Consider the following 23173-nt stretch of genomic DNA (forward strand, 5'->3'; position numbering starts at 1 on the left):
GGTCACGTAACAGCACTAAAATCACGGCACATAAGATAGCATGGATTCCATTCAAATGAAGGCACATGAACCCAGGTGTTGAATTGACAAAATTCAGATAAAAAAATCTGATGGAGTGAGTTTATCACAGATAAACACTCTTTTCAATAGTTTCCGAGAATATTGTTCGCTTCTAGGAATCTTCGGAAGGCCATTAACGCTCGTCTTTGTAACGATTATGTTGGCCAAGGACCTAAGATCTTCCTGAGGCTGAAGGGCCTGCGGTCTAACGTCCCTAAGTCACGTGCTAAACGTTGTCCGTGTGTGTCGTGTCGCGGGAATTCTAGCAGAAGATGCTCACACTAATCTTGTTATTGATTTCTGTTCTCATCATAAATAAATAACAATATAAACAGAATATCCTCTTATATATTTCCTGAGATGCGTAACAGATTTCAGATAACTAAGCTCCTTTATAATGATTATTTATTAATGTGCCAGTGATTTCTCTTTCATATCCTGTTTATTTTTAATTTTTTTTTTGTTACAACTATACCACCCGATTAATGGCTACCACCTGAGTCAAGGCCTATCCCCCATAGTGGGTTGCACCCCCAATCACGCCGGATCAACAGACCAATCAAAGCATGCGGCTGGCATTAGGTATATAAAGATGCTGAACGCAGACGTACTACAACATCGAAGAGAAAGTGATGTAGACTTGAAGCCCTCCTCTGAGATACCCTTCGACGCGACACACACAAGCTCTTATCGCCACGTGTGCTCGCTCCCTCCCCCACAAACTCACAAGGATGGAGAGAGATAGAAAGAGTGAACGCTTTACTTAATGTCAACAATGGAGCTGGTGGAGGCTCTCAGTCCAAGGCCTAGCTGGTGCAATCCTTCAATACAGCGTTGATGAACTCTTGTGCCGACACGGAGGTGGCTTGTGTCATGCACGTAGCCGATGGGGTAGAGGGGCAGAAGGATAAAGAAGGAATTTGGGGAGGAACAGGTGGGGGACAGTGCCACAGAATGTGTCTGGCGTTAGGGCAACCTCCACAAGAAGGGCAGTCAGGGTGGGGTTCGTCTGCGAAAGCGCGCAGAAGGTGTAGACGGGGTGAACAAACCAAAGAGTTGGACTTCGCCTGGCGCAGTAGAACATCATGCACACGCGGGAGTTCCCGGTCGGGAGAAGGAAATACGCGCCTGAGGAGACGACAGGGTTCTAGGCTGTACGGTGTGTAGCGTGAAGTGCGTGGAATTCGTTCAGGGAAGTCGTGAGCCTGGCGTAAAGCTTCGCAGATGAACTGGTTAGCTCGTTCATTCCCCGACAATCCCGCATGACCAGGAATCCACACAACCTCCACTGCGTTTCCTGCAGTAGTTTGCGACAAGCGCCACACAAGGGTGGAAGATGTTTCCCTGTGGAGAATGGAGGCTGGGGTAGACCTCACCACTACTGTCACCTGCAAGTGGAAGGCTTTCACCAAGGACGACGCCAGCTGCCCCAAATGCACGACTCTGGCACGAGACACTGATGTGTGCCACCTGTTGTGGATTTGCCCAGGCATACGACGCGTCCAGGAACCCTTAACTCAGATGATCTGGCCTCCCCAGTGACCGGCATGCTGACTTTAGGAAATGAAGTCAAGATGACTGTCACTACAAAGCCTTACTGGACTTCCTTCACAATACGGGGTTAAATTCATGTTCGCAATTTTTTTTACAATGCAAAAAAAAAAGAAAGCGATCGCTTACTTCAAATAAAACTGGAAATCAGGCTTCAACGGTCACGCCACGCAGCTTCGAGATAATTGAGAGAGAAAAAAAAGTCTCTAACTATGATTCTTGATATCATATGTGCTGCGACGTATACTATGTGCAACGATGCAAATAGGTTTGTAAAGGAGTAGAGTAATCTATACCTGCACATCCACTGCAACATTGATTTTGTCGACCATTTGCTGCTATATATAAGGCCGCGACAGAAAAAGTTTAACTCTTTTCCTGCTCCGATAACCAACCGGCGGACCTAGTATATGATATCCATTTGCTCCTGCACTCTCGATGGCTATAGCGCCGCAGCTGTAAGCGCTGTTTCTGAGGCCCCGTACTCGTGAAACTTGTCTTAATTAAGAACATTTCCGCATTGACCACCTTTAGAGTGCCCCGTCACTGGCGATAGCGATCGGTGTGATAACGAGGCGAACGCCACGACTTCACAACGATTATCAATCCCAGACGGCACTCGCGGAGAGAAGTTTTGTTAATACTGCATAAAAATAAGCCGGGGTGGTACTCGTGCGGCAGACGACGTTACTTCATCTATTTACACTTAGGTCATTTATCAGTGGGGACACAAGAGAACAGACGTCACGATACGTTTCACCGCTTAAAATGTTAGCAATTGCTAGATACGCCGTACCAAGGACGCGGGATAATGCTATACAGTCGATATGCTGTCTATGCAGTGTACAAAGTCTGTACAATCTATATAATTACTTTTGCAGTATATACAGGGTGATCATTTCTAAGTTTTATGGAATTTTTTTAAATCGTCTGTGGCAGATAGGATAATTCTTTTCCTTGAGCTGGATTATTCGAAGAGACGGGCGTTACTAGCACGAAAAATCGAAACACATATTCAACTAATTGACAAAAATGCACTAATTCCCTTCTAAGTTAACATATTCTAGTTTATGTATTCTAGCCGGTGAGCTTGCAAGCCGTATCCACTTGTAATGACTTTCGAGGATGACACCAGTCTTGAGATATTATTTCCCAAAGTGTGGAACGAAATACATGGGCGGTTTAGTTACTTTTGTGCTTCAGTGCATGAAAGAGCGTCTTGATAAAAAAGTAAGTGGAACAGCAGCGCTTTTTTACGGCAAGCTTGCTTGGCGCACTTCTGCAAGCTGGCGTCATCCTGGAAGTTCATTTCAAATAGATACGCTTAGCAAATTCACCGGCTACAATGAATAAATTACAATATGTGCCGTAAAGTAATTAATTTAAAAATAATTAGTGAATTTTTGTTAATTAGTTGAATTCTGTGTTTCGACTTCTCGCGCAAGCGATGTCCGCCGCTCTGAATAATCCAGCTCAAGGAGTAGAACCATGTTATCTGCAACAGGCTATTTTTAAAAATTCCATAAAACTTAACCATGATCACCCTGGTTGCTATAAAACAGGACTATACAGTATGACTCAGTCAACTTGCTATATTGTTAAGTGCCATCTGTTTATGCCTTCTACCGTGGATCCTAGCTAACGTTAGCGAAGCTGTTCAACAAAAACAGATAAAAAATACGGTACGAGATACAAATATAAGACCTACAATCTTTTGTCATGAGAGGTCCGACGACCGAACGCATAGGATTTCTAAAATCGTATCTTGCACCATGTATTTTTAATCTTTTTTTTTTCGTTGAATAGCTTGGCTAACGTTAGCTTGGACACCCTATATAAATCTCAGCGTCTCTGTCTTTACTTCCGCGCTATGGATGCATTCGAGGACGCTTCGAGGGCACTTGAAGTACGCTTGATTTATGACGCTTTAAGAATGTTCCAGCAGTAACATCACTATATAAGCTGGTATATGCGGTGTTGGGCTCAAATCCCGCTCTAGAAAAAGAAATTTAGGGATGTGGACGCGAGAGCTGTGACATATGGATCGAACATTTAGCATCCGAACGTTTTATAAAGCGACTTCCGTATACAAGCGCGGTTGTAGAATTTGGGTAGCATTGTCATGGTTAGATAATAATTAAGTCTATTGCGAGTCAGATGACTCTGCGAGTAGTCTTATTTACCCCTGTCCTGTGCCAAGTGCGCCCATCCGTGCTACATTGATTAAACTGTACGAATTTCTTGCGATGTCGACTGCGCTGGTCTTCAATTGGTACCCATTTATTTGTTATGTTGTTAAAGATCACCGGATATAGGTTCTACGCATTGAATGTTATGACTGTGCTTCTCATTATCTTCAGCCAGAATATTATGAACTCGTTTTTTTTTTTTTACTTATTGCGTGTTTCTATTCTTCCGTCCCTTCCCGCTGCTGATTGCGCTGTACTGGGTTTCACTTGAAGCCTCTTTACAATTGTTTCCAAATTTCGGTATGTCCCTAAGCAGAAATGCCTGCTCACTTACCGGATATAACGATATGCCTATATATCCGTAAGCTCAGTTTATGACTTGTCCGAATATGATACCAACCAATTTTCGCTCTATAATGCTGCTTTTTTTTCTCGTTTCTTTTCCTCGCAGTCTGAGTTACTTGGTCTTGATAACTATACACAATCACTAGGTGTATAAACGGGGACTCCGTTAAAGTGACCCAGTGCTTATCCTAAACGACCGCTCCTTTTGTAGACTGTTCAACACTAACCACCGTCTTAAACTTCGTCTCTCTTTTAGACCTTATACCGCTAAGCTTCACCGGAAGGAGGCGCAGGCCTCATTTTGTGTTACTTGACAAGACATTTGCAGCCTGCAAACAGCAGGTCACTGAGATATTTCCGGCAGATTTTTAGCTGTGTAGCTTTCTAATTTATTGTTCCAAAAACTTCGCGTAGACGTGAACTGAATAACAAAGGGGAGATCGCGACTTACTGACTGAAGCTCTTTGTGTCTGGTATTTTTTTTTTTTTCACTCTCGTCTAAAAAAAAAAAAGAAACGAAAAAAGAAACGGTGGTCACTAGAGAGTCTTGCAAACAGTTTGAATGGTGTTCATCCTCACGGACGTCGTTACGCAGCGTCTGTGTGACTGTTGATGATTCAAAGAGCCGAGTACATTTATTGTAATGTCAGTCAACCTGCAAAGGTCATATCTAAGGAGTTTTTTTAGCTGCACCAAAATTTTAAAATTTGCCCATGGTAGACAGCGCAATTCTAACCCTTGATCTAAATTACGCGATGAGACGACTATTACTTGTACTAGAAATCATAATGCTTAATTGAATCAATCAATCACTCAATCAATCAATCAATTATCGAGTTACATTGTGTAGATGTGGGCAAGCTTGGGAAAAAAAGCGAAACAATTCGCTTGAAGGGAGCTGAAGCCTCCTTATACAAGGCACACAACAGCAGCATACAAGCTTGTTGCATACATGGAAGATGGATAATGTGCATATGTCAATGTACAGTTTCTGAGAATGTAACAAATAAGTTACACGATTATATAAATTTTACAAGGCACCATAGCTTGTATTTTCTGCTTTAACGCCATTACGTAATGTATGTGTTATCAGAAGTACACAGAAGCATAATTACGCTAGTAACATTATGATTAATTACCTTACGGCCCATATTTCAATATACGAACTATAGCCGGTGAGTTCGCAAGGCGTATCCACTTTGAACGAATTCTCAGGACTGAACCAGCTTCGGGATATGAATTTTCAAAGTGGCCGACGGAATGCATTGGCGTTCCAGTTACATTTTTAAAAAAAACGCTGTTTCGTATATCGAAGCACATCCGGAGCCCAACAACAGACCACCTGGAGTTCCTTAACATGTGCCTAAATCTAAGCACACGAGCTCTTCCGCATTCTGTCCGTATCTAAATTCAGTAACCGCAGTCAGGAATCGAACCCACGACCTCGTGTTCGGAAACAGAACGACGGTGCACTGCGACGGATCACTAATGGTAAAGGAGAGAGAGAGAATAAACATCTTTAATATGTAAATGCAGCTTTGGAGAGGCGTCCTCATTCCAGAATGCCTTGAGCTCGGGCCGCGTCCTGGGCCCTCGCAATCAGCCGTTGCTGATCTTCGAGGTCGGAGCTGGCCAAGGCTCTCTCCCAAAGCTCGTTGGTGTGGTAATGGTTCGGAGGATTGAGTGGTGCCTCTCTGCAACCCCCTACTATGTGCCTGAGGGACCCGGGCTCTGCACAGAAGCGGGATTGCGGAGAGAATTGTGTAGGGGCTATGAGGTGGTTTCTGGTTGGGTGGGGAAATGTATTAACCTGTAGAGCTCGGAGGAATCGCTCCTGCTCTCTAGGTAGTGACTTGTGTGGGGTGCATAAAGGAATGTGCCTAACATAACGCTAGCGCTACACGAGGGCGCATTTCTGTCTGTCGCTGGGAGGCAACGTTGCCTGATGCGAGCAGAAGAAAATGCGTATTCGCGTGCGGCATAACCATTACAGATGCAGTTCGCTAAATCGAGCATCCGATCGTAATAGAGTAACTTAGTCGTTTGCCTAAAGACTGTGCGTTGTGTTCGCGCTTCGCGCCCATTGGTGTAGTCGGGATAATACAATTCCGGCCCATTTATGGTTTCTCTGTCTGTATGCAGACCTGCCGTTGATACTACCTGCTTGCGAATCGAAATGAAAGAGTCAGGTTGCTTCCATTGTCTGCACGTCGCACTTCACGATCCTTGGTTAACAATTGAATTATGTAGGTTTCACGACACACAGCAGGAGATGCAAAGGCGCCATTATGTAGCGGAAGACTGGCTCATATTTTCGAGCATGCACCTGGTATTTTCCAGCGTGTGTCCGCACGTCGGAGCACGGGTGATTTCGCACTTCGCTTCCGCCGAAATGCCGTACCACCACGAGCACACTTAGAAGTCGACGCTTTGGAGGCCAAGTTATCAGTCAAACGTATTATACGCTATTCTTCTGCACAGTCCGTGTTCCTTGACCTAACCCAACCTACCGACGTTTACCTGCAGTGAAGTATGCAGTATCTCGATCGATAACGTGCATTTTCGTTGCTCGGATTAAACTGCTATGGCGTACACAATGCTGATTTGTAGTACGTCCTGCATGTTTCTGGTGCATCGAATGTAACGCAGCAGTCTTACTGTGCTCTCACTATTTGGCCTACCGAAGTTGATTACTGGTAATTAGGCTCTGAATTACAAAAAAACCAAAGAAAACAAAAAAAAACAGTTGGATTGTTTATACACTCACATGCAGCGCCTTTGCAAAGCTGAGGCAGAGAGGTTAATTAGGCGTACGTCAGGAAGGCTGCCCTGCTCAGAGAAAGTAGTGTTAAATTATAGAAGGAATAGGCAAGTACGTAGAAGAGATAGTCGACGCTAACAGTGAGAAGACACCTGTTGTATCTACCTTTAGTTTTTTTCCCCCTCTTTTCTATCTTTCTTTTTCTTGCTTTTTTTCTCTTGCACGTAAAGCCCCAGAATTTAATTTAACTGTAGGTCTAAGCAGGACAGAAGTGTTGCAATTTTCATGAGCAAGCAGGACGCAGAAAAGGTCGGGCGTATTGTTTTATGCTGCGCTCACAATTCCATTTCTGCCAGGGTCTCCTGATATTCCTGCTTGAATGACACGATACGAACACACTTAGCTGCCGCGATAAAAACTCTAGTAATTCATAGTTCTTTTTATATCTTATATGCATAGCCATATGACAAGCAGAGGAAAATATAGTGTGCGTAGTTCAAAGTGCAACGTTACTATTATTCGTTTCATTCGTTCCTTCATTAATTAATTCATTCATTTTTTTTTGTGGGCAAGCAAGTTGCGCCACGGAGATCGAATGCATACAAACGTCATTTCCACCACATCCTTAGGAATTTTTAGCTTTCTTCTATAAGCGCGCGGAAATGCACATGCCCGCATGCGCTTAAGCTCTCCCTCCGGGAGGCTGCAAACAGCTTCCGTAATCGCCTCATAATACGACTGCGGCAGTGAACTGAATGCGACTTTCCACATCAAGTAGAATAAGTATCTTGTTTTGCAGCATCGTTGCGGTGAAGAACGCCAACACGTTTCAGTTCGTAAGCGACCGCCTCCTCCTCGTGGTGCCGCATGTGCCAATACGCAACGGAGCTTCAGGGGTCACCGAAGAGGGTGCTCGAATCGTTGCTGCCGCACACATACGAAATGGGGGGGAGTATATAGTGTTCGCTCCGCTGATTTCTCGCGCTCGGATTATCGTAGGAGCTGGCCTCTCGAGACGGACTATCATCAACAGACACCGCGCGAAGGAAGCCGACGTCGTCGTGTTGACAGCTCTGAGTGGAGAGATTAGCGACGACTAGACTGCGCTGTCGGTATACTATATGCACGTGCGCGAGGACGTGCAGTCACAGCTCGGCATTCGAGGCCATGGGCGACAGGCTGTCTGCCGAAGACGGAGAAAATGCCGCGACAGGATGGACGTCTGAGAAAAATGTCCCACGTCACAGGAATATCGCTGCTGTTGTTGTTTTCCCCGAGCGTTGAACAGAATGGGAGATAAGTAGAGATAAGGCTCGTGGCCTACTCCCTCGCGTTGCTTTCCACAACCTTGACAACTATCAACCAGCAGTCATCCTTCTCGCGTTGGTTTGCTGCTGCAACGGCGTCGCTGTTATGTGGTCTTTCGGTTATCAGTGTTTCCGCTCATGCCGGCAAACTGTCATCATCATGTCGTCATGGTAACGATAACATAAATACATATTTAGTGCCAAGGAAATACGGATACCGCGTAGATAAAGGGGAGCCATTCACTGAGTTCGCCGCGGAATGGTTGCCGTATTCGCATACCTATCGTGCTCTTTTAGGTGACACAAAGTCCGATTTATTCTTGTCAGATATACTTAACGGCACACCTATTCGACGGAGTATTACATATTTACATGTCTCAGTGTGCTCGGCCGTCGATTTCTTCTCGAGCACGCTCATCGTGTGCATCTTCTGTTTTATTTCCCAAGGTCGTCGTCCTCGCAGAATACCCTCTTTCTAGTCGGAGCAATCTCACGTTTCGCTTCATCCGTTCAAACGTGTCGCCAAGGGATTGTGCCCCCACCCCAATCTCTGGTCGTGCTTTAACCCGCTTCGATAGGTCACTACTGTTAAAGTGACGCATCGGGCGGGCTAATATCGCCTTCACCGGCAAGGACGTGTCCCGAGACGTGCTCTGCTTGTGAACGCCACAGCGAAACGCCTCGCCCACCTGGCTTTTAGAATTCCCAGCTTTGAAGAGTTGTCGGTACGTGCGGCTGAGCAGGTTCCGAACCCTTAATCTTGCTCGAACTGCGCTCATTGATTATTCTTTCCGAAAGGTCGTGCTCAAGTTCGATATGAGGTTCACAACGCTGTACTTCTGAACCGCGGGATCAGCCTGTCGTCTGTGGTGCTCGTACTCTGCATGTGGTGTGTTGAGCATATGGTGTGTCCACTTCTAAATCTCTCTGTGGGATGTTCATATGTGTTTACTTGAATAATAATAATAATAATAATAATAATAATAATAATAATAATAATAATAATAATAATAATAATAATAATAATAATAATAATAATAATAATAATAATAATAATAATAATAATAATAATAATAATAATAATAATAATAAACCACTTACGCACCATGCATTGTAGGTGAATGTCTTGTCTATCGCACGGCTAGTACTTTTACATGTCACGAAAATGCGCCACACCTCGTATATCGCGAAATCTGGACTCGTCCCTGAATAAAACAACCTAATTCCGAAATGACATTGATTCAGTGGTGTTCTCGCCTTCACCATAAGAGAGAATCGATATGTTAACAAAGAATCTTACGCAACACTGCCTCCTATTATGTCAATGAAACAGCATTTCTGCAGCGCAATATTTTATACGAGGGCAAATATTGTGGTCTGCTGAAGCCTTCCTTCGCCCTGTAATGCCCAAACAGAGTTCCACCTCAGCGAAAATTGAAACAAACTGCTCGCATTATTTCTGGCCACGAGAGGATATTTGCGAAAAAAAAGAAGACAAAGGAATTTTTTTTAGTTATAGCCTAATTGCGGTAATCATCGTCAGCCTAAATTTATGTCCACTGCAGGACGAAGCAGTGGACATAAATACTGCGATAATTACGCCTTAATAATTACGCAGTACTTATTAGTTACGCAGCATTAATAATTACGCATTAATTACGCAGTGCTTGTTATCGCAATAATTACGGTATTGACAAATTAATACGTAATTGCTTTGGTAAACTATCCGCTGCTGAAACTTTACTCCAGCCTAATAATAAAGGAACTATGGGTCTTGCTTAAAATTTTCCTCGCTTCAATCAGCATTTCGAGGCATCAAGGTCAGCGTAGAATATATGATACATTAGGCATTATAGGGTTGAGATAATCGCTGGCGCAAATTAGTAAGAATTTTATCATGTGAAACCCTGTTTCTAGTGATGGGCTTTAGAAAGACCTAATAAAAGCGTGAAAATTCGAATAATTTATTAGCAATAAAACAGAATTGACAGGTACCAAAAATATCAGTCAGGACTTGACAAAGTCTCGCTGATTTTGTTTCCTTGTGCTTAATATTTTTCAGGTTATGTCTAGATGACACCAAGCATGGGCAGGAACATGAAGAATGAAGCGATCGAGTTACGGTGAGTCATGCACTTCATCATTCTTCCACGCGGGGAACGCACACGTGCACGGAAAACAACTTTATTTTCAGTCAATTTGCTGGATAATATTTCGCTGCCTGCAATATTGTGTGATCAATAACTGTTCCCCTGCTGGCAAATCAGCTACGAAGAAATTATACAAACAATTACGCTAGAAACGAGATACATATTCGGTTACCTTTCAATTTTTCCCATTCGTCACGTGCTGTTCATGTCAACCTGATACGCCCTACCTGGATTGACGCGTGGAGAAATACAAAGGTATAAACTGCTACAAATAAGCGACGGAACGAGCAGCGTTCTAAGGCATTGACATTTTTCAAAAGCAGTTTGTTTTCCTCGTATAGTAGCAAAAAGAACGCAGGTAAACGCACCACTTGCTCGGTGCGTCGTGACATTAGAAAGCCGTTTTCCTCGCCAAAGCTGGAATGGACACTTTTTATCGAAGTTGTTCGGCTACAATGTGTTTTCCCGCACACGGTAAAAGAGAAAGGGGAAACAAACAAAACAACACAACACAAAACAAAACAAAAGGAAACGAAAGCGTCAGGCGCGAAGCCAAATGCTTCTGTTTTTATTTCCCCTCTCGATATATTCAGTGGAAAGAACGCCGCGAGGCATATGGCAGCAGTGACATGCATGTTTCATTTTGCGCAGCTATTCGACTGCTATACTACGCTGCTTATATTTTGCGCGGCTCTCGTGTCCAAGCCGGTGCACGTGGCTAGGCAAAGAAATATGACGCTACACTTGACCTTCGCTGTAGTTTCGTCACGGCTGTCCCCACGTCGCACTTCGCCTCCGGGAAACGCCTCCCGCAGCCGAGCGAGCGAGCGACCTCAAGGCCGGCGATTCCCTTGGTGACGAGCGGTGAAATTACACGCGCCTCCGATGGAGAAGGGGCACGCGATGACGCGATACGCGAGGACGATGACGTTCGCGCGGGATCCATGGCCCTGGCAGAAGTGTGTGTCATCCTGCCAATCAAGAAGAGGCACGTTTTGTCCCCTCAGTGAGAAGCTATTCTTTGCCTCATACCCGACATATCGCGGTGTAGGTCGGTCGGTAGATAGGTAGGTAAAGGCGCCTCGTTCTGGGCCTCTTCAATAAATAAATATTGTGGGGTTTTACGTGCCAAAACCACGATCTGATTATTCTTCAATAAATAGTGATTACGGGTACCTACGCATTTACCCGGGTTTTAACCAAGCATATAAACGCCAACAAGGCTGAAGCGAAAAGCAAGCAAACAAATAAACAGTGACACGTTCGAGCGTGTATTCGGATAATTTCGTATATTTCCTATAATATTCGCATGGAAACTCAAAGATTCCGTCACTCTGGATAAAGGAAACAAGGCTTTCTTTCTTAAATACGCTGTCTGATAACAATTAAGGGAGGCTAAAATTTGCATTTACATTCATATTATTGATGCACGCAACGAAAGGGGTAGTAAGGACAACTTGTTGCCGATGAGAGCCAAATCGGCAGGCTGCGCATGACGCACCCTTACATCAAGAGGTTAAGGTTAAGCTCTCTCTCTCTTTTCCCCCACTTTAATGTATCCTTCTTCATTCAGTGTTACTGAAATATATGCAACCTTAACACGCCTCTGTAAGATTTTCACGAGGTTTCATTCTCCGAATTCGTTTCGCTGCGTTTTCCCCTCTTATTTATTTTGAATACAAATCTGCTTTTAGTGAGGCAGGGCGAGCTTATTTTTCTATCACTCGTCCCCTTACCCTGTAACGTGTAGGGTACGGTGTGCCTGTGTAACCTGTGAGCGCGAGCCTTCAGCCTGAATGTGTTATCTCATACCCTTTAAATGAGGGAATCTTACCTTGGTAATATCAAGAATGTTGCGAAAGAACTTCTACTCACTGATATGTGTGAATTTATGTTGTTGGCGCGGTGTGCGAGTTCTTTCTTTTTCCCCCTTCTTGTTGCATGTGAACCATGGTGCGCCACACTTTTGTCTACTGTTTCCTTTATATAACACGTCAGCCATAAAAAGACTGCCTTCGCATTGTATACTACGTATCTTATGTAAAGTGTGGTTCTGATGAAACCTGCTGTTGTTGCTATACAGTGGCTTGGCCTTTCAGGTAGTTATTGGGTATGTATCCATGTCCCCGAACACAATGTATGTAAATTGTTTGTGTAATCTCAACAACAACAGCAATGACGACGACGATGACAACAACAACAACAACAACAACAACAACAACAACAACAACAACAACAACAACAACAACAACAACAACAACAACAACAACAACAACAACAACAACAACATGGCAACAACAACAACAACAGCAGCAGCAGCAGTTCTGTGATTGGTCATTGCGGCAACGACTGCCTCGTTATCACGCCGATCGTAATCATGAGTCGCGGGCTCCCGAACGCCGGCCAATGAGGGAAACGCCGTCACGTCTATCTCATTAGCTCTTTGCATTGGATGATGACCTACATTTCCCACACGCCTTGGCACACCTATTCAATTGACGTTCTCCAGCACGTCCCGTCGATCGAGAGATTGAGAAAGCATCGAGAGGAAAGGCAGGGTTTTCAACAAGACGAGCATCCGGTTTCCTACCCTACAGTCAAGGTAAGGGAAGGGGGGGGGGGGGGGACAGAAAGAGGAAAAGAAGGAGATAGGGAACACTGTGAGCACACAGTAGGACTCAAAGCAGGACTATGAATGGACACTCGGGCATTTGCACTTCAAGAACTCGAAGTGCACGAATAGCTTTTCGCGTCAGTGACGGATGTGGATGTGAAGCCCGACATTGAAACCTTTACGCCACGGCCGCCCTTTCTTTTTCTTTATTGCAATGGTGTAATAGTAAACAACGTAATGACAAATTTTTGTTTTATAATTGTTTCATTTATAACAAAGATTCCATACTAGGCACCCAATCAGGTACACACTTTTGCACTTTTTTCCATTTCAAGAAATGAAGTCGGACACTCGCGAAATTACTCTATAGCAGGACGAGCATCAACGTTTGCTTGGCGAACAACCATGCGTGACGTCCAAGTGCTATCCAGAGCCAGTAACGTAGTAATATATCATATGGAAAACCATCCTCGTCATCAAGCATTAGGTGCCTTATTCCCTGCGCATCGAAAGGTAAATCCTTCTTTAAGGGCATTTGCAGGACATCCCAGACGAACGCGCCATCCCAGCATTCCTGGAACACGTGTTCAATCGTTTCTGGTTTGCGGCACAAGAAACAACGGTCACCCCACGGAACGAAGAATCCCTTTTCAGAAAGCCATGTCTTTACTGTGAAATGTGAAAACGCCCGCATGTAATTTAAAGAAGAAAGTTTTCACCCCAGGACGCACAGGCATGCTTTTTACACGTTTCAGCACTTTCCGCCATGTTCCCCCAGAGAAATGAGTTCGGTACAATGGAAATGGTAGAACAATATCGCATAAATCTTTCGACAATTTTTCACGGTACACTGCGCCTAAATATTCAATCGAAAATCGGGCCTCCAGAAAGCGACACGACTCAACAACTTCATTAAGGTAACCCTGTAGTCGACTTCCATTTTAGTGGAAGAGATGACAAAGTTGAGAAAAGCACTGACCAGTCGTACTTGGCAAACTGTGCGCAGGAAAGGATCCTGAACATCTCGAAGGTACAAAAAACGATTTACAAGCTGTCTCAGAAATAAATGCGATACACTTAAGCCCCCATCACGAAAACGCCGAAAAAGGTTCGTCCGACTTGTTTGTTCACATGTCGATCCCCATATAAACACGGCACAAACTCGATGAAGTCTTTGCACATTCGTTCGAGAACAGTAGAGCACTTGCAACAAATATCACAATTTACTAATGAAAAACAAATTGCAAACCGTAGCACGAGCAAAGATAGATAAATATCTGTCCTTCCATTTCTCGGCTTTTTCTCGGATTTCTTCTGTCTGTCTCCGCCAATACGGATCACTGTCGGTGTAATGTTCTAAGGGTACGCCTAAATACTTCACCGGTGTCGTTACCCACTGCCCATTTAGGAAAAATTGTGGCGTGAAGTCCCAATCCCCATGACAAAAACCAAGACATTTTCACCAATTGACTGCACTAGCACTTACCTCTCGAAAGCGTTTTACAATGGCAATAACCTCCGCTATACTTTCGAGATTTGAGCAAAAAACACCTATATCGTCTGCATAGGCCAGAACTCGTACTTCAGATGCATGAAGCCTGAAGCCACTAATTGTACTGCGGTTTATAATAATTAGAAAAAAGCTTTCAATAAACATGCAAAAATGGAGAGAGGAAATATAGGACATCCTTGGCGAACTCAGCGCCGCACTTGGATAAGATTTCCAACTTCTTTGTTAACAACGAGCCTAGTACTACAACCACTGTACGACATACGAACAGCTTCTGTTATTACTGTACCAACATTTGCATGTTCTGAGACAGTTATGAGCAAGTCGTGTGGCACGCAGTCAAAGGCCTTCTCAAAATCAATCTGGAGCATCGCGACTGCACCCTTCATGACGTCGCAACGCTCTAATACACACCTCGCATTGCGGATGTTGGTAGATATGCTTCTGCCCTTTATTCCACATGTTTGATGCGGGCCCACTATTTCTTTTATTACGCTCTGCAACTTTCTAGCCACTATTTTCATAAAGATTTTGTAATCTATATTTGTTAGACTGATAGGACGATAGGCTGATACCTGCGGAAGTTTGATAGAATGGTTAGTTTTAAATAAAAGTAGTATGGGAAGTGAGGAATGAAGGAGGCAGAGATTTGAACTCAAAGGCTTCGTTGAATAAGCGCCCCTATATCGGAGATATTTCTCGCTTGAAGGTCTTATACGAAGCTGCACTTAGCCCGTCAGGGCCAGGGGACTTTCCGGGATTTAGGTGTTTGATCGCTTTCTCTACCTCGTCTACCGAGATTGAAAGCTCCAATGTATCCTTTGTTTCGCCATCTAATTGTGGCACGAAGGATAAAAATTCGCTTTTGAAGTGGTCGCTATCTACCGTACCTCGTAAAAGGTTTTCTCAATCACGTCTTTCGCGCTTGTCAAGGCACCATTGTATGTTATTTCTGCTATTATATTACATTGCGCGTAACTTCTTTCCGTGCCTATAGGGCGCGCTTTGTAGGCCTTTCGGCCATTACCGTTTTCTCTACTCTCGCTCTTATAATTGCACCCCGAAATCTTTCCATGCCTAACAACTGCAATTCTTCTTTCACCACATAATATCTCCCTTAAGAGCTCCAGGCGTTAGACACTCTTATTTGACAAGAGTTTCCAAGTTCGAACGTAACAGTCTCTCGTGAATTCGTTCTTCATGTTTAGTATGTTGCTTCTTTCTATAGCTTTCATTTTAATTTTTTGCTTAAACGTTTCCCATTTCGGCCCAACTTCTGAGTTATTGTCACGGTACAGTTCTTGCGTGCCCTCAAGCACTGAAGTTTTAAAAACATCGTCATCAAGTAGTTTATTATTAATTTCCATGAATCACGGTTAACTTCTCTATTTCTTTCTTTTCTGCTGCAAATGCTAAACATCACGAGGCAATGGCCAGTGAAGGAGAGAGGGGTTACGCAATAATCCTTACACGCAGAGGCACAATATGCAGCGACACATTTGCACGATCTAAGCGTGCGTGACTATAGAACCTTGAAAATGCGTGAATTGGCCATTATGCCCACTGGTTATACTTTCTCGCACATCTTCAAGAGCGAAGTCGTGGATAATATCCATTAACTTAACCGTGCTAGTCTCACGATGCCGCGTAGTACTCGTTTCGTCTCGTGATGCCGCATGCACTCACATGAGGCTCAGAACGCCCTTATCAGTTTCTCGCGGCGCGTTGAGGCGCCTGGAGCGTTTCAACTCCGTTCGCTAACGGGACGCCGCGCGCGAAGCAAACATGCAACACGGTCGCCGTCCCGCAAATCGTGCGCCTTTCGCTCGAGCGGACAGCGACTTCAAGAAACAAACATGCAACAGTTTCTGTGAAAACACGTTTCACTTTCGTGTTCTACCAATTCCTAGGAAAGAGTGATCAACCATATATATATATATATATATATATATAGGAAAGTCAGAAGCACAACTTCGCGGTTATCTTAGGTTTAATATTTTCCCAACAGTTTCGGTCGGTGGACCGACCTTTTTCAAGGACCGACCTTGAAAAAGGTCGGTCCACCGACCGAAACTGTTGGGAAAATATTAAACCTAAGATAACCGCGAAGTTGTGCTTCTGACTTTCCTAAATACGCTTGGCCCATTGAAAAATCCAGTTACTATATATATATATATATATATATATATATATATATTTTAATCTCGGCATCTCTTAGATTAGAAGATAAGAAGATAACTCTGGGGGCGCGGAGGCATGACTTGGCAGAGACTGCGCAGATTTGTGGGCGGAGCTAGCACAGAAGTTTTAGTTGTTCACCGACAATATATGTTGTGCGCGCCGATGTCACGTGACATAATGTGTCTCTGTCGCTACGCTTTCTCATTTACAGCTGCGCGGTGATTCTGTGCCTCTTATGCCCGTATATAGTACGCACCCCAGCATTTCAAACTTAATGACGCAATCCTGATCTCCCGGTCGTGATAAGGCATTATTCTGACTTGCTGCATCTGCTTGAATGGTCTTGCGGTTCATTGCATATTTCCCGGCACGTTACTGTAATGATTCCTAAAGAAAGGCTAAACCCTGCAAAGTGATGGGGCGATTGCTGCTTAATAATAATAATAATAATAATAATAATAATAATAATAATAATAATAATAATAATAATAATAATAATAATAATAATAATAATAATAATATGATCTGTCTGGTAATTTATTTCGCTCTCTCTAAAAACAAGCTTCAATTATCGGCCGATCGTACTGCTTTAAAAGAAACACAATTAAAAAGATAAATGAATGGAAGGATTACTTTGGTTTCTCCTACTTTTCTGGTGCACTAATGCAATATTACATTTTCCATAACTTTGCCAGGGTATACCTTCCGGCCGTGTGTACGAACAAGCAAAAAAAAAAAAAAAAAAAAAAAAACAATGCGAAGCTCGATGGTACTTTTGCGTCGCCGAGATGACTGTATACCCTGCAATTTCTTTCTTCGTGGTTCTCTTGTAAAACCATGCTTGCTCTTAGGCATTTAATTATTCAGGTTGCTAGCGTTTTTTTTTTTTTCGGCACTTCTAAGCATGAAATTAGGAGTTGGACGGCAAGTATGTCTGCCTTCGATTCCGTTTTTTTTTTTTTTCCCTGATGACGCAGCTAAAAACCTTCAAAAAGGCAGAGATCGACACAAGTCAGCGAGAGTTGAATACCAAGCTCGCAGAAATGATAAACACAAATTCTAGCCGAGTAACAGAGTCATAGCGGAATGGTGTCGGCACCCTTACAGCAAAAGTCGCAGAGGCTAAGGATGCCAATGCGAAAATGTATGTGGCTCACTGCGTTTCGGACCCATCGAGTTTTCTTGGCAAGCTGGGCAAGTTTAATCGAGGAGCTCGTTAAGCAACTCGTCACCTTACTCACCCCTCACTCACCCTTCCCACTCATTTTTTTCTTTTTTGCTTTTTTTGCTTTTTTTTTTTTTTTACTTCGTTTGCGTAGCGATGGCCAGCGTAGCAACTTGCACGTTGTGCAGAAATCGCTTATCGTTTTTTCTTAATCCTCTTTGGTAAATTCTCCCTCTCACCAACGTCATCATCAACGTGGGAGATGCAGCAATTAACCTTGAAGAAACAGCCAAGCAGGGCTCAAGCAAAAACAAGATGTTGTCTAGGTTCCTGCAACGAAGTCAATGAAGACAAGACCTTCACTTAAGTAAGAAAATAGGCTCGTCACTAACTAAACGCGCATGGCTTCGGTGGGCTCAGTAAACTTTGCTGTTTTTTAGAGCACAGGTGACATGCGGATGCAAAAAAGTAAAAAAAAAAAGAGAGAACATGCATCTAAGCAGCGCGGCACGCGTCGGTTTGCCATCCATCTTTTAGAGCTACTGCTCTATAGCAAAAAAAAAAAAAAGACATCTATGATTTACCAGTTCATCTTGATATTGTAGAAGCGCGACACATCTTAAGCGCGGGAAACGTTAAAGAAGTGTCGATGAACCTATGTGTTTTCTATGCAGAGCGTACTGGTCTCGGTTGCTAATTTCATCCTCCCACGTTTATCCAAAGAATAATGTAATTCATTGCAGATATATTGTTCTCTTTGGCTGCCCACAACTTTGTTCACTCGAGGCATTAATAAAGAGCCGACACTACGCAAAGTTGCGTTAGTTGAACGGGGGTCAACATACCTGAAACATTACATAGCAAGAAGGCGTTGCGTCAACAAGATGCAGGCGCGAATATAAGCTGGCGTTTATTAGAAGAAACTGAATATCATTAATCCAAAGGAGAACCTTTTGTTGCTGTCTGTTTAGGCATTTTTTTAGCGAATCCTACGGTTATGTGTAGCGATGTGCATTGTGATCCTTATGTGTTATCGCGCCTGCAGCTTCTACACGGAGTATATTTCAATTCCCACTAATAAATGCCAGTTCAAAATGCCCAGGTTGTCTTCCTTTTCGCCATCGTCACGTCTTCTGCGCTGTTTCTAGAATGTTCAATAAAACGGCAAAGTGTTATACGCGAGGTCAATGTTCCTCACTGATTTTTATCGCACTTCGCTTCTAAATTACACAATTCTTTCTCATACCGCAAGGATTTTAGGTTGTCAAATGGTTTGTCTTTTCCAAACACAATTAACTTTGTACTTTGCTAAACGCCTGCCGTTGGCAGCGCTATAACGTCATCCTTTCATTCTTGGCTCGCTACACTACAATTTTCGTACCATCACTTTGCAGTTCATAAGTGGCGGAGATTCACTGGCTTGTTGCTTGTAAACTAACTTTACTTGCTCGGCTGTTGATATGCATTTGCATTTCAAATCAGTCACTGAAAAGCGTGAACACATTCAGTATGTAATGATAGGAAGCTTCGCTGTCGAAGCGTACTGTGGTGTCTATACGTCTTCCCTTGTGTCCTCGCCTGCCGCCGCTAAGATGTCATCCAACTTCGCTTTCCGTGAAGTAACAGAAATACTACCTTATCTCCTATATCTCGCTAGATCCGTGTCGTTCTGAAGTTCGAAGGGGCGATCGTCTCGAAAACACGCTTGCACGACACTCGAACAAGATATTGAGCCCTCGAGGCAAGATATCACCGGATTCGAGAGAGCGTGTATGCCTTGATATAGCGTCGGGTCATCTCGGCAATAAACACTTCGCTGCTTTATTTCGTCGCAACACGGTGAATGTGACTGGAGCATGAAGTGCGTGCGTATTCGCGTGTGTTCTCTTTAGCGCGTTTCCGGCCTTCATGTCAGAACGAACATAGACGAAGAACTCCGGTCCAGCTCCGGAGATCGCTGACGCTAGCTCCTGGGGGGAGGAAAGTTGCTTCTCTGTCTCTCTCTCTCTCTCCTCTCTTTCCACCCCTCAAGTTAAATGCTTCTGAGAGTTCGCTGTTTGTTGTATTGTCACTCCGGTGGGGGAGCAACGAAGAACTTTTTGTCAAGTGACGAAGAGGACCGTTGTCAAGACTTTCTTGCGGTTCCGCCGAATTTAATGGTATTGAAAGTCCGCAGCCAGTAAGTGCATACACTCCTTTCGTCATCTCTTCTTTAAACTACCTCTTGACTCTCAATTATTGCGGTTTATTCACGAAGGAGCGGTGCAGCGGCAGAAGCAGTAGTTAGCAGTGGTGCTAGTAGTAGTAGCAGGAGTAGCACTCACACTGCTACTATTACGACTAACTGCTGCTGGTGTTACTACTTCAACTACTACTACTACTACTACTACTACTAGTAGAAGTAGTAGTAGTAGCAGTAATATATACATATATATATATATATATATATATATATATATATATATATATATGTATATAAATGGAGGAGGTGTACGAGAAGTGCTGGCTGGAGCTCTAACAACAGCACAAAATATCCCTTCTGTTCCGAACCCAAGTTTGTCGACGGGTCCCAACAAAACGGACGCGGGCCCATCTCCTCCAAAAAGTCCCCGTCTCCCCATCGCCTTTCGATCGGCAGGCAGCGGTCATCTTCCGCGACCGGGCGCAGCCGCGCTGCTACTACCACTACACACAGTAGCGTCGCCGGATGGCTGCGGGCGCGTAGCGGCGCGGCGTCTTCGGCAGCCGTGCGCTCTCTGCCGGGCGTCCCTCGGACGAAAGGGGAGTCCTCCCGCTCCTCTTCCTCCTCACGGCGGTGCCGTATCCGCGCGGCGCCTTGCCCGCCTTTCAGTCGGTGCGCGCGCTCCGAGGGGCGCAGCTCGAGTTTCGCGGTTCACCAAGCGACAACAGCTGCGAGCGCTCAGCATAAGCGTCGACACTTCCCGCTTCCCTTCCGCGGCGGCTGGGTCAAGGGAGCATGCTAAGATAACGCTGCTGGTGTAGGGGTTACAAGAAAAAAAAAAAAAATACACCAGGGGGGGTTTCGAAAGGAGACAAAAGTTTGTTCCTTCTTTTCTCCTGCGCTTGCTCTCCGCTAATCATCGTCCCGTGAGAACAGTATACCGTGGTATCGCCTCTCTCCTCTGGGCACGTGCGTATTGTGTGTGTGTGGTGCTGCCTCAAGGTCCCCGCGTAAAAGTTTCGTTCTCTTCCGGTTCACAAGAGACCGGCGATCTTTAGAAGAGGAGAACAACGGTCGCCTCGACGACGACGTCGCCAGTGTCGGTGGTGCCTGCCCTGCTTGACTCTTCTTCTATCATCGAGAGCAGTCAGTCGTGGCGTGACCGTCGTAGACGCCGAAATAGTGCGGACGGGATAAGAGTGTGCTCAATAGAGGCTGCCGGACTGTTGTCCTTTCGTCCCGGGCTCCGGACCACTTTTGTCCTGTCTGCTCGCTCGCGCCGACGTGAACCGGGGCATTGTTTTCCTGCTCACTTGCTCGGCAAGCTGAGGTGTGTCTCTCCGTGTCCGTCGATGTCGTTCCCGGGGGACAAGTGGCTATAACGGTTGACAAAGGTGAGTGCTCCCTCCTGGGTCCCTTTCCGAGTCGGAGATCACTACGGCCGTAATTTATTTCTGCTGCGTGCAAATCTGTCTGCAGCCATTTGAGTCGTCTGAATGCGCGATGTTGCCATTGCATTTCCTACGGGTTTTCAGATGACACACCTGAGGGGACCACCTTTGACTTCATTCTCGTTTCGGAAAAAAATTTAAAAAATATCCGTCAATAAATTTCGCAATTCGAGCGAAGGTTGCTCCACTCTTGGCGCTGTTAGGAAACAGGTTATCGAAACTAACAGGACGTATAGTTGTTCGTAGATATTTGTTTGCTGTTAAGGAAATTTTGTTCATTTCCCCTTTTGCCTTAAACCCTTGAACTCGTTGTATGGAATTCATAATCAAGAAATTTTGGTTAATTAAATTTTGAGTTTCTGGGAAAATACGATGCTGTAGCGCCAGCTGTCCCAATCATCACAAATAAACTCAAGGAACTAAGTAACGTCGGAAAATAATGTGAAGCAAACATATGCGAAAAGGAACAAGGGAGCGCCAAAAGGCAGAATTATCAGGGGCAATTTATCGAGGCAAAACAAGGCCAGAAAGTTGCAAAGGTGTAACCATTCGTTGATTCGTTCGGTTATGAGCCGTAGTTTAGGGGCAGGTTGTTTTCATTAAGATTAGCGCTTGGAACTGATCAGCGGTACTTGCTTTGTGGTGTCATTTTTTGTTTGTTAGTTTGTTTGTTTGCCGGACGCATAGTAACAATATAATAGACGCGCATGGAGGAGGAGGAAAAGAAGGAAGGAAAAGTCGGAGGTCAACCAGACGCCCGTACGGTTTGTTACCCTACACGGGGAGGGAGTTTGAAGGATGAAAAGAAAGAAAGGAGAGGGAGAAAAGAAGGTACTCTCAGTGTGAATACGTGCTACTGTCCATCACTTCACCGGTACAATCGGTCACTGAGGCCAGCCAGTTTCATGAATCGTAGGAATGCCCGCGAGCAAGAACTCAAATGTCCAAAGATGTTTCTAGCCTTAAAATATGACGTTCCGGGCGCCACTGCCAAATGTCACGACGAGCAGTATTTTTCTTCCCGATCGACCTAGGTTTTGCGAGGGTCAAGAACTGTCTAGCGCGTTGTTTTCGCTACGTGCACAATATTGTGAACACCGAATCGTCCTGTTAGTTTTCTAATCGTTTGTTTCCGTACAGTTCGCGATGTGCACTCCTTCCACCTCGTCCAATGCGCCGGAGAATGCCTTTTGCCTAGCCCTCGTTTTTGTTCACGAATCACATTCGCTGGTCGCCATTATTTTCTGCTATTTTAAGGCTTGCTTTGAAAACAGACCTTTACAGACACGCAATTTGTTAATGTACGCACAGCAACAGGGTATGAGCTTCAGATCTTGTAGCTATTATTTTTTATCAATCTAAGCGCACGCTGGGATTTATTCCATCTGTAGGTTCACCTTTGTGGCATGCATTCTTCCTTGCGCACGTCAGTAAACTGGCAAATTTGCTCACCTTTTCATTGGGGTAATGTTCGAAATGGCGCAAAGCCGCGTTGTAGGTTTCCCCTTTTCCTCCTCCGGAGGGCAGCAAACCGGATACCGCAATCTGGTTAACCTCCCTGCCATCTCCTTTATTCTCATCTCTCTGTCTCTGCTGCACTTAATTCCGGCCATCCTGGACCGACGGATTCCCTTTCCGACAAGTGCATTATTGAACTACGCTTATTGAAGTGTCATATTGACGAAACTATGCGGCAGAACTTGTTTC

The 23173-nt window shown here is 44.5% G+C and overlaps 1 protein-coding gene across 3 annotated transcripts in view; it reads left to right on the forward strand.

Moving 5' to 3' along the window:
- Nucleotides 1-23173, forward strand: part of LOC119442339 (adenylate cyclase type 5-like) — a 347702-nt gene that overhangs the window by 152438 nt on the left and 172091 nt on the right. For 2 of the 3 annotated variants that reach the window (XM_049662064.1, XM_037707182.2), the window contains exon 2: nt 10276-10336. In XM_049662064.1, the coding sequence (XP_049518021.1) occupies nt 10287-10336 (50 nt within the window). In that variant the 5' untranslated portion in view covers nt 10276-10286. Of the gene's footprint in view, nt 1-10275; nt 10337-20700; nt 21410-23173 lie in introns of those variants that run through there. The other variant, XM_037707185.2, reaches the window with a different exon arrangement.

The sequence above is a fragment of the Dermacentor silvarum genome, chromosome 2 (assembly GCF_013339745.2).
Source record: "Dermacentor silvarum isolate Dsil-2018 chromosome 2, BIME_Dsil_1.4, whole genome shotgun sequence".
NCBI classification, from domain to species: Eukaryota; Metazoa; Arthropoda; class Arachnida; order Ixodida; family Ixodidae; genus Dermacentor; species Dermacentor silvarum.